General features: G+C 41.4%; 1 protein-coding gene across 2 annotated transcripts in view; it reads right to left on the reverse strand.

Annotated features, from left to right (window-relative positions):
• The window catches only part of mad1l1 (mitotic arrest deficient 1 like 1), a 68,517-nt gene extending 54,307 nt beyond the window's left edge, over positions 1–14,210 (reverse strand). The window contains exons 1-11 of one of the 2 annotated variants that reach the window (XM_075464071.1): positions 14,112–14,210; positions 13,197–13,367; positions 12,983–13,123; positions 12,693–12,872; positions 12,422–12,546; positions 12,246–12,327; positions 10,412–10,542; positions 9,806–9,920; positions 8,277–8,338; positions 3,636–3,722; positions 2,733–2,877 (exon numbers count right to left, since the gene is read on the reverse strand). In XM_075464071.1, the coding sequence (XP_075320186.1) occupies positions 2,733–2,877; positions 3,636–3,722; positions 8,277–8,338; positions 9,806–9,920; positions 10,412–10,542; positions 12,246–12,327; positions 12,422–12,546; positions 12,693–12,872; positions 12,983–13,123; positions 13,197–13,340 (1,212 nt within the window). In that variant the 5' untranslated portion in view covers positions 13,341–13,367; positions 14,112–14,210. Of the gene's footprint in view, positions 1–2,732; positions 2,878–3,635; positions 3,723–8,276; positions 8,339–9,805; positions 9,921–10,411; positions 10,543–12,245; positions 12,328–12,421; positions 12,547–12,692; positions 12,873–12,982; positions 13,124–13,196; positions 13,368–14,084 lie in introns of both variants that reach the window. The other variant, XM_075464070.1, reaches the window with a different exon arrangement.
• Positions 14,211–14,753: the final 543 nt, after the last annotated feature.

Genomic DNA, 14,753 nt, shown 5'->3' on the forward strand with positions numbered 1-14,753 from the left:
TTAAAAGAACACTTTCCAGATAGCAACTACACACTGCTGCTAACGCTACCGCTGCGTCGACGTCAATTCCGGTAACTCCCGGAATATGATTTGCACACCGAAGGCTATGTCAACTTATGTTATCTGACATGTTATCTGTATTTATAGTGTTGTTGTATGTGTGTTATGTAATCCTTTGTACTGTGTGTCTTGATGCCTTTTTGTTTGTATGGACCTTGAGTCTGAAGCTATAGCTTCTTGAATCTTGACACATACCGCCTGCCGTGGTTCAAGAAGTTACAGCGCACATTTGAAAACGTGAGGAGCTAGAGAGCAAATTCATTCGACTTTGCAAAATAAAATTGCACCACTAGATGGGGGAAGAAATTACATAATGTCCCTTTAAGGGGAGCTCAAAGAAAGTTTCTACTTTCAACAGAAGAACCTGAGAGCAGTTCTCTGGCGTCAGACTCAACTTTCACCGTTCGGTACAGCGAAGGTCAAACACCCAAGAGATGCACCAGTAACTAAAACACGTTTTACAGGATGTATAATGTTCCTCTGCCGTGAAATCTGAGTAGTTTAAGAGTGCACTAAAAAGTTACTTTTACGCAGAGTCCTAAATCAATGAGGGTTGGTGTTAGAAGTCGTATTATCATAATGAATAATAAAAACTCTGGTTTCAGCCCTGCCATATTTCATCCATTAGTGTGCAGTGGTTTTTGTGGAATCATATAAAATGAATGAAAGAAAAGTGATGAATAAAAGCCTCAAATTATTTAGGCAGTTGAGGCATGAATGTCTCAACCACAGCCATTAAGGCATCCATTAGGAACTTTGTGAATGTTTTGCTGGTTTGTAACAAAATGTTAACTAATCATTATCCTCATTAGAGATGCCAAAGTTTTCCTTAATTTCCGATGCATCTAAAAAAAAAAAAAAAAAAGGTGAGTCTCAGTTTCTTCCGTCATCAAATTACCATGCGACCACAGACAGCTACTTTTTCATGAATAAATACTATTGAACTCCCTTTTTAGAAAGTGCTCACAGGCGACTCTTCAGCGAGCAGCAGTGAGTTTCAGACCCATTTTGACGAAACAAAAATGTTCGCTTGGTTTTTGCAAATTTCCCAACAAAATCTTAGAAGATTGCTGCCTTTCAAAATGCTCCCCGTTAGTTTTGCACTTTAATATATACACTGCGAATTACGTTGCACATGTATTGATTTCAGACACATGGCAACATTCAAATCTAGAATAAAAAAATAAAAAAAAAAAATAAAAAAAATAAAAAATCGAAAAAGGGAAGTGTATTACTAGGGCTGGGCAACGATTAAAATGTTTAATCTAATTAATCACATGATTTCCCTGATTAATCGCGATTAATCGCATTTGTACGCAAAATCCAAAAATGAATCCAAAAGTAGTGTCTAGCTTTTAGCATTTAGTTTTATTTTAAATGTGCTGCCATATGAATGAAAGCGCCATAACATTTGTTGTGCAAACACACTTTTAACATCAGCATTTTTATGTAGAGGGGGCGGCCGTGGCTCAGTGGTTAGAGTTGGTCGTCCCGGGCGCTTCATGGCTGCCCACCGCTCCAGGTTGGCATCTGTCTCTGAGTGTGTGACCCTGTGCATGTGTGTGTCAAACAGGTGCCAACCTGGATGGGTTAAAAGTGGAGGACAAATTTCATGTGTATGCATGTAGGCATGACAATAAATCTGATCTTAATCTTAATCTTAGAAGCCTCGCTCCACTGTCTGTTTCCTTGAATGACTTGCTGGTATCAGTTGTGTGTTTTGCCTTTAAGTGATATTTTAGACTGGAACTACTACGCTGAGAAGACAATTCAACTTGGCAGTGTTTACAGAGGACTTTGGTTCTGTCGACTCCGCCGTCTGGAAGAACTTTAAAATGAAAATGGCCGAGTAAAAGTTCCTTCTCCATGTTTGGTGGATCCGCCGATGACTTTCTTTTCCGGTTCCGCAGCAGACAGCAACAGACTTTTACAAAATAAAAGCCTGTGAGCAACAGACTTTTACAATAATAACATAAATAATAAAACCTGCGCTAATGCGCATTAAAAATATATATCGGCGTTAAATAATTAACAAGTTAACGCGATAATAACGAGTTAACTCGCCCAGCCCCATCTATTACCAATAAATCAGAACATTGCTTTGCTTATTTGTTGGTTAGATAGCATGGCTAAAACATGCCAGAACCAAAGCTGAAGGTGGTCCAACAAATGTATGACTGTGTGTTGGGGGTATAGCCTTTTCTGTAAAGTAAAGGCTGACATGGGAGCTCATAACGCAGCTCCGAGGTATTCAAGAAGAATTCAAGAATTCTTGATAAACAAGAATATTTCACACCAGCTGAAAGTGTGGTTGAGTCTGAATGATTTAAAACAGTCTCTGAGTCGCATTTAATTCTGCCTCCTTTTGATGCCGTGGCTACAAGTGCGTGTGTGATCTGTGTGCTAAGCGCATGATGACCTAGGGAACAACACACACACACAAATCAATATCACAGGGAGGTCTCGCCAAGCACTGCAGAGTAGGAGGAGCTAGGAAGACAGAAGAGTCACATGACATTCGCTGGCCAATTAGGACGAGTTGAGGGTGGGGGGGTAGGAGCAATATTAGAAATTCTGTCCTCGTCTTGAGATTCAAGTCCCTCCTGTGTTCCCACAGTTTTAAAAGCAACTTGCTGATGCAGGGTGTTTGAGTGTCTTTGATTGCCAGGTACCTTGGTTAACAACAGCACTCGCTTCTGTAGCCGCCGGACAAGAGCGTCCTGTGCCTCCCTCTTCTTCTGCTCCTCAAGAGTCTTGCTGCACTGCTGGGTCAGTTCTGCATGAAGCTCCGACTGTGAACGCTCCACGCTCCTCACCCTGAAAGACCAGAATAAATGAATAGGTGGGAAGTAATTGTGTGTGCGCATATTATTAAGAGGAGGGAGAGGGCTGGGAAAAGGGAAGCAGGTAAATTATGGCTGGATGTTCAGACAATTCGCCAAAAGCGATTTACAGTCGATTTAGAACAATACTCCCAAACAATCAACTTACCTGACAGACGCTTAATAATTGCTACACCAGAGTCCAAAAATCATTTGCAGTGGGGGATTTTTGAACCACATCTGATCAGCTGAACAATAATTACACTGAAGGGCAATAATTATACTCCAAACTCCCTTCAACATCCCCTCCCACATTCAGAACTGTCCCATTTTGCTGTTTTTTTTTCCTTCTAATATTTCATAATGAGCTTCAATACATTCAGCAGCAAGGAAATGCTTGTTAACTAATGAAAGCCTTCTTAGCTGGACTCAGCTGCAGCACGAACATACCAGAGCATGCACACAGTTCTCCCTAAAGACATCACCCCTGTCTAAAGAGGACAAGTTTAATTAGTGAATTCCTTCTCTCACGCTCACATATACATTCACACGCTCACACACCAATGGTTACTGTCAGGAGTGCTATGAGGATCAAGGCCAGTTTAATTAACTTTGTGACAATTAAGGACTTCTCAGAGATATGCTCTAATAGATACATGAGGGAGAGAGTCATGCGAGGCGGACAGACTGAGAGAAATGAGTCTGAAGTGAGAGGAAGGGATTTTGTCTGAGTCAGGTGTGTGTGTGTGTTACCGGCTGTTGAGCGTGTAGTTCTGCTCTTTGAGAGCGATTTCTCTCTGCTGGATCTGAATCACCTCCCTGGACAGATCCTCTGGTTTCCTGCAGACAGACACACAGCGCGGGGCGGTTAGCATTCACATGTCCGCACATACACACGATGAATGATCAATAGAACTGAGAAAGCAGAAAGGAGAGAGCGGAGCAAAACAACACTGCTTCCTTATTATTTTGTTGTTTCTTGGCCGGTGGGAAGCTCGGGAATAAAATGATCAGCAGGCAGAGAGACATGAGTGAAGGATGCTGGTCACCACGGACGGACGGACACAAAGGGAGCATTCCCACAAAGGCATTTCAGGCGTCAACGGCCCTGCTTCTGACTGATGTCTCCCATTGCTTTGCTTTGATGGTGCAGCTCGCAGGGAAGAGTTGAGAATAACTTTTCAAGCTGAAGCACACGTACCAGCCAATCAGATCGCTTGACTGATCGGCGCCCACATTGACAAGAAACATCAGGGCCGGAACATAGTCGAGCGTTAAAGCGTAACGTCCGTGTAAATCCTGCCTAAGTGAGGCTGTTACAGCCGGCTCAGTGACGAGTGAAACAGACTTCTTTTTTTTTTTTTTTGGATTAAACAAACATTTTTTGGGCAAAGCATTTTGGCCAAACATTTCACTAGAGACACCTTTGTGTTGTGCCCCATCATTAAGTAATCAGTCATTTAATATACTGGGCAATTGGAAAAGCTCATGTGGGTTTTATGGCCCTTCAACTGTAGCTAGGCAACGGTTTATGTGTGGATATGAACTTGTGACTAAACTACGTGTTTGTGAATCTTATAGTATCTGTCGTACCTCTCGTGTCATGAGAGAATGAGAGACATTGTGTTATTCCACCTGAAGAGAGCATGAATAACATTCTCAGGAGTCCCCCTCCTTCATTTCAGATCACAAGCCAGCCATCTCTGTTGATGTTGCAGATCGCAGGTTGCATGCTATCGGGTGAGATGTTGCGAACAGCCACGAGGTGTAACAGCGGAGAGTCGATGCGCTGCCAGGGGACTGCATGTCTGCCGTTAAGTCTGCTGTAGCGCCCCCTCCTTTGGTAAATGAGGGGCGTGATTAACATTCGATTCTTATTCTAGTGCCTTAGTTTAAGTCCTGTGGGCTGAATTTGATAAAATAATAATAATAATAACTTAAAGACAAACTCATGTTTCCCACTCAAGCTCATGTTTTTTGCAGACACACACATTTATCACCACGATTTCAAACTTGAACTTAGAAGCCTTTTTTCTTTTTTTTTTTCTTTTTTTAAACTGAGCCTCGTTTGACATACAATTTGTATGTTTTCTAAAATATTTACATCCAAAACTCCCCCAGCACACATTCGCATAAAATATGGAGGAGAGTTTGTGCCGTGAGGAAAGGGAAAAAATAAAAATAAAAATAAAAAATAAAAAAAAAAATTGAAGAAGTGGAGGTCGCGGAACAAATTTTGTTGCCATTGATACACTGGTGCTGCAAACACTACCAATATGACAAGACCAAACTTTCTGACCGCAGGATCGTGGCAACAGAAGAGACAAAAAAAAAAAAAGAAGTCTTAATCCGGCTGCATCAAGTTTGTGTTGGACGTATTGTAGGAAACAGCAACAACACACACATAATCCTCATAGTTCTACTATCCAGTGTGACCCAATAAAGCCCCTTTGAATAAAAACTTGTTGATGAAAATGTCACCAAGGAGCAGAGGTGGGTAGTAACGAGTTACATTTACTTGAGTAAGTTTGTGAAAAAAATTATACTTCTAGGAGTAGTTTTAAATCTCTATACGTTTTACTTGAGTAGATTTGTGCAGAAGAAACTGTTCTCTTACTCCGCTACATTAGGCAACAATGAGCTCGTTACTTTTCTTCTCTTTGGTATTCTACGCCTCATTATTTTTATCCCCCCGCGTACGCCTCATTTTAATGTTTTATTCTGACAGAGAGAGAGACTTCCGCCAAAGGCTCTACCACCTGACTGTGTTCCACCAATCAAACGTAGCCGTGCAGTCTCGTCACGTGACTATACTCAATCTCAGCGGTGGGATGGGTTAGCTTCACAGTTTACAGTAGCTATAAATGTCAGAATCAACGGTGGGAAATGAAGACACAGACGAGGCCTCATACTGAAAGCATGTTTACCTTACAAAGAGTCCGAAACAGCAGCTACATTATGTGTCTTCTGTGTTAATCAAAACAAACGCACATTTCAGCAGAAACTCAACATCTAACTTGAGGAAACATGTAGCGGTAAGTTTCCTAAATTAGTTTTTTTCCCCCGTGGATAGATGAATGTTTGTTTTTTAGGTTACATATGGGTTACATATGTTTTAAACATTTCCTAAGTCTCTTATTTTTTATTCAAGTAGTTGAATTTACCTGGATTATTTTAATTTAAACTATTTTGTAATTAATTCATTTATTTTAATTTATTTTATCAATTGGATGAAGTCTAATTGGCCTAAAGATGATTATTTAGTATTTTTGTCTGTCTGATTGAATGCTTGTGTTAACAAATAAATCAGACGTTACTCAACAGTTACTCAGTAGTTGAGTAGTTTTTTCACAAAGCACATTTTTACTCTTACTCAAGTAATTATTTGGATGACTACTTTTTACTTTTACTTGAGTCATATTATTCTGAAGTAACAGTACTTTTACTTGAGTACAATTTTTGGCTACTCTACCCACCTCTGCCAGGGAGTGACCTCAAAAATACTTCCGTTTCCCGGTCCATCGACAGACAAATTTCAAGGAAAATATCTTTCAGTTCCTTCAGGTGTACGTCTTAAAACCACACGGGCCTGCGCAGTCTTATCAAAGCGCACGACAGAAGGAAAAGAAAGGACTTGGAACAAGCAGCCAGCTGCTGGCGAGCTCGAGCTGCGGCTCTACTTCGACCAGGCAGCCGCACCGATAGTCTCCTCTGTCCAAAGGCTTTTGGTTTTTTGGCAAAACAAAACAAAAAGGGCTGTTTATCTAAATTGGGGAAGCAGGACACAAAGTCAATTTACATATATTTGTTTCACACCACCAATATCCAGCCTAGCATGTCTGGTGTCAGGATAGTTACAATATTTTAACTGACAGCATAGAAATCATCAGAAGCTTGTTTAGTTAAAATGGCAAAGCGGAAACAGAATGAACTAAAAACAAAGAGACACCATGAGATATTTCCGTTAATGACAGGACAGGAAGCTTTGTGTCGCCCGCTTTAATTTCCTCTGCAACTTGTTGACTATATTTAACTACAACTACAGTGGCTCATAAATCCAGATTCAGTTCCACCTAGACTGTAAGTCTTAAACTTCCTCATAAAAACAATCTACAGCCCGACAGGCTCACTAAAGTCCCCAAATAACGACACTTTAAAAGCCTACGAGACAATTACAATTTGCCACGAGTGCAGAAATCCGTGTCGATACTAATTTTAATACAGCGTTGTTGTTGTTGCTCAGAGTGCAATAAAGGTAAACAAACTGCTCAATGAAACACACTTTCCTCCATTTCCTCCAACAGCTCGAGCCGCTTCACAATTAATTCTATTCTTTTTTTCTTTGTGAAACAGCATAAACAGCTCAGAGGGGTTTCTGAGGCATAGGTGATTTGAAAGCAGCAAAATGCTTTCCAGACTGACGGCTATAGTTGGATTTTCAGGAAAATGGACAGCCCCAGTTAAATACTCTAAATTCAAGCTCATTCCTGTGAGTCTTTCAGGTCTTTGAAGAACTGTACATTTAACAGGTTTACGGTCAACACAAACTGAAAAGTAACCTCAGATGAGGAATGCTTTTGGCCCGGTATTACGATACGAGTGCACTAATGAGAAATAATCGCCTCAGCAAACAGATTTTTAATGAAGAGGCGCCATCAACAGGTGCAGATCAAAATAACTCTGGACTGAATTGGAGAGATATGACAAAATACACAATGTGGTGCTGAGCAACACACCCGTCCAACAGCAGTCCTCTGTGAAGTCTTATCATATCAAACATACCTCATATTAGATAAAGCACGGAGGTTCGGCCGGTCAGGGCAGGGCCAGCTGGAAAAACAGGAGGGAGACCAGATGCATTCTGCCAGAGTAAATGAGACTGATCCGACCGGCTCCCAGGTTAGAAGGGTTTAATAGGAAGGAGAAACACTTCTTTTATATAACCTCACTGTCATATGGTATAAACCAAACCAGATATGCTGTGTGGAGGAGCTACATTTATCTTTGTGTTAACATTAAGGCCAGAGATGGTTACAAAGAAAATGGTGTGTGTGTGTGTGTGTGTGAGAGTACATGCAAATGTATGCGATGCACTGGTCTGCAAGCTTTAAAACCAGTCAGATCCGCTCCACTGCTCACATGGAGACATCATACTGTTTTCTTATTGTCAAGCGGACCAAATGCATCGAGACACGCTCATTACAAACACACACAAGCAGAGACAAAACAAGCAAATAACTGTGCACACTGATGGAATGAATCCACGAGGGAATGAATCCAATGAGGTACATTTAACTGGAATGACCACAGCACCACCTCCTTGCGACGCCTTGTAATGACACTTGCATTCATCTTTTATTCTCTGCCACACAGCCGTCTCCTGCGGTGACTGACCTTATGTTGAGTCCAGTAGATTGTCCAAGGTTCTCCCAGGCGTGAAGCTTCTCAGTCAGCCTCTAAACAAATGCATCAAACATGTCAAACATATTTCCAACTCAAGGCTGACAACTGGCTTTGTGACAGTTTGGAAGCTTCATCGTCTTACTTTGTGTTTCACAACGTGTTCAACGGGTGAAGCGGAAAACTGACGACGCGCGTTCACAGGCGGTGCAAATGCACCGAAAACTCAAGTCCGTTTTTAATAAAGTCCAACCCGACAGTCTTAAAATCGTGGCCATTCGTTTGAGTTCTTTGGCTCCATCCTTTTAATTCAGATCCCGTGTCATCCTGTAAATGTTTTAGATATTCAACGGCCATCTTTTATTTTCTTTAATATTCTAACTAACACAGCTTGAGTTAAACTTGAATGCACTCAGATGTTGAAACCCTCAAAAATGCTTTCAAATATATCCCTTTGAGAAAGTTGATTGCTCCTTTGCTCTTTCACAATCCCATTTCGGTGTCGATGCTACTCTCTTCAAAACGCCTTCATCCGCAGTAAGTGAGGAGAATGGAGTGCTTATTACGCTGAATGAGTTTGCAAGAGGCTCTTAGTAGAGCAGGGTTTGGATTTCTTTTGAGAGTGATCATAACGGCCGCATATGGCAGGGTTCAACTGCTGTGAGAGGATAATAAATAGATAAATGAAGAATCTTTAAACCCATGTCAGTGCACTCATCAGTCAAGGCCTCAGTATGCTACTCCGTCGCTATCCGTCAATCTGTCTCCGGATACACAAGGCAGTTCACCTCCCGATCAGTAGGCGTCGCTACGTTAAATGACCCAATCTCGCTACGTCTATTGTGAAAGTCGTTGATTGATTGATTGTTCACCTTCCGGCTCCGTTCCACTCCTCACAGTGAACGATGGCGACCGAGAGAGAAAGACTGCTGTTGGAGTTGGAGCTTGTTGATGTTGAAATGCAAATAATGTTGACCGGCACACAGTAAACTCTTTCAAAAAATGGCAGTGTTGTTGTTCTGAGAGGAAGGAGCTAAACCGGAAAAGTTGTTAGCCGACCAATCACAACCCTTGCGGTCTCCGTGAGTCTCAGTCTCCTCGACAGATAGATAGATATGAATGTTGGCCGACGCACGCAAGTGACGGAGAGCGTCTCCAGGAGGGTCTCCGTAGGCGACCATAAATCAGCCTTTAGGCAGTGTGATGGAATGTGCTTTGAGATTTACGCTGCAAAATTGTTTGTCAGACTTTCAAACGGCTGTATAGCACAAGGGAGTGTGTCAGTGTGATGGTACCGCATCAGCTAGGCTAGCCTGGGGCCTCGGCTGCGGCAGCACCATTAAAAAGTATCAATATCAGTTATGTGGTACTTTCTAAAATGGAGAACGTGAAACAAAACAAGACGCTGTGCAGTGGAAATTCGTCCTGTCACTCTTTCTGATCCACCTAATTCAAAACAGATCGAATTCACTTTTAATATTCTCATTTTAAGTGCTTTTAACACACAACTGCACAAGGTTTACCTCGTGTTCCAGTTCGATGTTGACCAAGTCTTCCTTGGTTTTCTCCATCCTCTCCAACTTCTTCCGTAGTCCCTCCACCTCCTCTTTCAACAGGCTGCAATTCTCTCTACTCTCCCTGAAAAGAGTAAAGAAAAAAAAGCCACATGATTGTCTTTGGACTCCTTGATAAATGTAGAAGTGACACTCTGGTCACTGTCAGGATTGGATTTTAAAACCAAATGTTGTAAGCTTCTACTTAAGACTGCAGCTACACACACAGAATACTGTGAAGTATTGGGTTTAAAAGATGAACGGTAGTTTTTTATTGACACATGGGTCGGATGTATGGCGCATGCATACATGAGCATCAAATGTAAACATGTTTCCCACCAAAATTTCAACATTGTTGACACAGCGAACATGTTATTAGACGGCAGGCGTCCTTTCCTGGCCAAACATTACTTTGGTTTGTCAGACATGTAACTACACATATAAGGTAACACGTTAACAACTGTTCCCGCACTTCAGTCACAATGCCTGCATACAGCATTCAGATGATAAAGGACACACAGCATCAACCTGAATCTTGTCACATAATGGCACATAACAGACAGAAATGAGTTTGACCTGAGAAAGGCGTTATCATCTCTGAGGCACTTAAGCTCCTTTTCCATATCTGGAACTCTGGCTGCTTCTGACTTAACGGTTTTCACGATGGCCATGTCCTGCTCCTGGAGTGCAAGACGCCTCTCCAACTCCTGCCAAATCCCCCCAAAAAATTCATTTAAAAAAAGCCAACAGTATATTCAGTGCATTGCAAGCAGCGGTCCCCAACCGTTTTTACACCACGGACCGGTTTAATGTCAGACAATATTTTCACGGACCGGCCTTTAAAGGGATAGTTCGCCTCTTTTGACATGAAGCTGTATGACATCCCATATTAGCAACATCATTTATGAACATTTTCTTACCCCCTGCTGCGTCCTGTGAGCCGAGTTCCGGCCTCGTTTTGGCGTTGATGAAGGTACTCCGGCTAGTTGGCTGGGGCTTAAAAAATAAAGCGTTTTGCTTCTCAAAACAATATGCGTTCAAAAGAGTAATACATTTGCATCACAACATCGTTCTCCAGGAAAAAGTCAGACCTCACAATCACTCGGCTCTATTTTCTCTCCCTTCGTATCACTGCGTGCTGCCGACAGCCGCGCCTGTTACAGTGTTACTGCTCGGAAGCAGGGGACTGCTGTCTGCACTTCGGTCTGCACCGTCTACTACCTTCATCAACGCCAAAACGAGGCTGGAACTCGGCTCACAGGACGAAGCAGGGGGTAAGAAAATGTTCATAAATGATATTGCTAGTATGGGATGTCATACAGCTTCATGTCAAAAGAGGCAAACTATCCCTTTAAGGTGTGCCGGATAAATACAACAAGGTAAAATGATACGACCAACACAAAAACTGTGGTATTTTGTAAATATAATAATAAACGTGAATCCACTGTGTACTTCTATGTAAATTTTAGTTTTGAAGGCTTCATTGCCTCATTGGAGAGCCGGTCGCCGCATATTATGCAGACCGGGCTTGATGCTTGGGAATAAACCTGTCACGATAAATCCATATTTTAAGTAAGTCTCCTGGTGTTGTCTGTTAAATGCAGCTTTCTTTTCCTTAGTGGTCAGAGGCTCTTCTTCTGTCTCCTCACTGGGCCTTTTGCTCTTTGTAAAGAAACTTTCCAAAGACTGTTTTTTTACTCACTTTGCTAATTTGTGGGTTTAATATTAGCGTTAGCGTATCGCGTGACCGAGACAAGCAGCTTGGAACGTGTCAAGAGTCATAGATGGATGTAACGGAGAGAATTCGGTTATTTTTAAAAATAAAACATTGTTCATACTCGGATAATAAATAAAACGGAAATAATGGAAGTTGTTTATTCTTTCTGTGCGGCCCGGTACCAAACGACCCACGGACCGGTACCGGTCCGGGGCCCGCTGTTCTAAAGCATTCAGGGCTTTCGCTGTTGACAAACACAGAAACATCTTTTAAGCAAAAAATGTACACCGTTTATGAGAATATAATTAAGAGACCGAAGAGAAAGGCAGTTAATGCAAGAAAAAAAAAAAGGTCTCCTTACTTAATGTTATTTTTGCGCATCTGACAGCTTAAACTCTGCGACTTTTACGTCTCTTCTTAATTCGGTTTATCCGAGTCCTTATTAAAAGGGTGACGGCGAGGAAGTTATCCTTACAATTTACTGCCAACTTAAAATCAACATGCAGGCCATAAATATAACATTAATCATCATGTTCTCATATTACTAACGAACTATTTCACCTCCTTGCATCTCGGGATCTGTTACTTGTGGAAAGACATGTTGTGATCTCACTTTCTGCCTGATATTTAAAATTGGTCCGCAACGCAATATCTCCGTGAGGTCAGATCGAGCTGTGTCCCAAACCAACTCACCTTAATCTTGATTATGTGCTCGGAACAAGAGGACTGGGCAGCTTGAAGGGTTTGGCAAAGTTGAGAGACGTCCTGATACTTTCTGATGAAAAATATCAGACAAACAGAAATGCGTGTTCAGCATCATCTCATGGAGGTACAGCTCGATATCCTTTACTACGAAACAGCCTCTGCACCTGCGTTGTAAGTCTAGCTGTTCCTGTAACTCCTGCTTTTCCAAGGTTTGGGTAGAGATTGTTGAGTCTTGGTTTTGAGTTTTCTGCCTTAGCTCTCTGATCTCATCCTTCAAAGAACTGATGGTCTGGAAAAAGATTACAGGGGTGAGCCGAGATAAGAGGAGACATGACGAAACAGGCTAAATTTTTGAGTGTGCGAGTGTGCGCCAGTGTGTGCGCCAGTCTGTGCGCCAGTCTGTGCGCCAGTCTGTGCGCCAGTGTGTGCGGGTACCTGGTTGGATGTATTCAGTTTGGTATCTCGCTCCTCGAGTTTCTTGTTCAGACCCTCTAGGTTTTTACGGAGAGCTCGGTTTGCCTCCACCTGATCCGACAGGTTTTTATTCGCTTCCGTCTCTCTCTCCTCCAACTTTTTTATCCGGCCAAAAAGTTCTTGGTTCCTGTCCACCTCGTGCTTTAACATAAAAGATTGAGATCAAGGTTCATTTCCCAAATTATTTGCAGTCAATTCCATGCAAATAGAAACCATCTCTCTACTCTAAGCATATTGTATGTGTCCCATACCTCCAGGTCTCGTGCATTGTCGGAAGCTGCCTTCTCCAGTTCAAAACGAGCTCGTTTGTGACTCATTTCCATCTGTTTCTTCTCTTGGTCCAACTGGAGGTAGCGGTTCTGAGAGCGTACCCGCTCCGCTGCTTCCAAAAGCTAAAAAGGGGAGAAAAGTTAGTCGGTGCAGTGACTGAATGCTGATCTTGTTTTTCAGCGGGTTTCTGTTTACCTCCATGCTGCGTTTGTACTGACTCTGCAGGTTCCCGCTCCCTGCAGAGTGTTCCGACAGCCGCTGCGGATGATCTGGGCGACTGATGAAGGTATTGAAGGACTTTAGAGTTGTTAACACGGTGGTGTCATCTTCTAAATCCATTTTAGGTGTCACTGGTGTTGCAGAGCTCTAACGAGAGGTTTGAGTTATGAACGAGAGTGCAGCAACACAAATATCAGAACAACACAATCATCGGTGATGGCAGAATACCCACATTCTTCATGAATTTAGGACAGAAACACATGAATGCGACATACTCTAACGTGCATCACTGAAAACAATTCTGCTAAAGTAAAGGCGCACGGCAATAAAAATATACAAATGTAATCATTACAGGTCATTATATATCTACTAAAGAGGCGTCAGTTAATAAGCAGTGTGTTACTGTTGTAGGCAAATAAATCTGAGGTCTCCCAGGAGGAAGAATAGGAAAGATGAAACCCCTGTGATACAAAAATGTGGGTATCATTTTGAACTTTTATTGAATTCAAACGGTCCGAGTTTAGCAGGTGGAACAATTAATAACACAGACATCTGCTAACTGATTACAGTTTGTGTAATCGGTTAACTTCATACAACACAGCATCTAAGGGTAAAAGCGACATTAGGCTCACTGCTCACCATTTCAAACCACAACACAAGTTACACAACTTTACCTAGAAGCTAAAAAAAAAGCCAAATTTACTTTAAAGTTACTCTATATTTTCAATACATCCTTTGGAAGTTGAAGTTAGCGTGTTGAACCGTTGTTTTTGTCAGTATATGAGCACACGGTTAACACGAACTACATTTAAACTGACAGTGTGATCGTGTTGGTAAACTAATCACTTAAAAAAACAGCAGTACCTTTCGGCTGGATGTACGACGCCTCACCTCAGAGCTGACTTGTTTGTGACGAGGAGCAACTTGGTAAGCTATCTCTGACCTGCTAGCGTGCTAGCTGCAAGATAAGCCGAAATCCCTCCAGTTTAACTCGAACAGAATGTGTGTAGTATCGCGAGACTACCAAGTTTTTTTTAATTTTGTTTATTTAAACATGTCTCATTGACAGGACAATGACGTACTCAAAAGTAAACTGTTTTTGTTTTTTTTAACTTGACATATTCACACTTCCTCATATAGTACAAATTGAAAGAAAATAAATTATTGTAGTGTGGGCTATCTCTTATAGAAAAATAAATAGATCTTAGATGCACAAGATAAAAAAAAGGGATAATAAATAATAAAAAAACAAGGAGAAAAGAAAAGGTAAGTCCACTCTAAACAGTTACAAGGGTTAGGACAGGTTAAGATTTGCTATGAGTGTGTATAATTTATCTGCATTGGGATTATTTATATGTTTCAGACATTTTTGTAACAAGGATATATCATTTTTTAATGCAAGCCATAAAGGGTTTGTTTTCTGTTGTTGTTCTATAAATTATTTAATGATATAAAAAGAAGATAAAGAATAAAACATTCTATGCAGTGAAAGTTTATATGTATAACGGAGGATAATGAACGTGATATATTTTT

This window comes from Odontesthes bonariensis, chromosome 4 (genome assembly GCF_027942865.1).
Source record: "Odontesthes bonariensis isolate fOdoBon6 chromosome 4, fOdoBon6.hap1, whole genome shotgun sequence".
NCBI classification, from domain to species: domain Eukaryota; kingdom Metazoa; phylum Chordata; class Actinopteri; order Atheriniformes; family Atherinopsidae; genus Odontesthes; species Odontesthes bonariensis.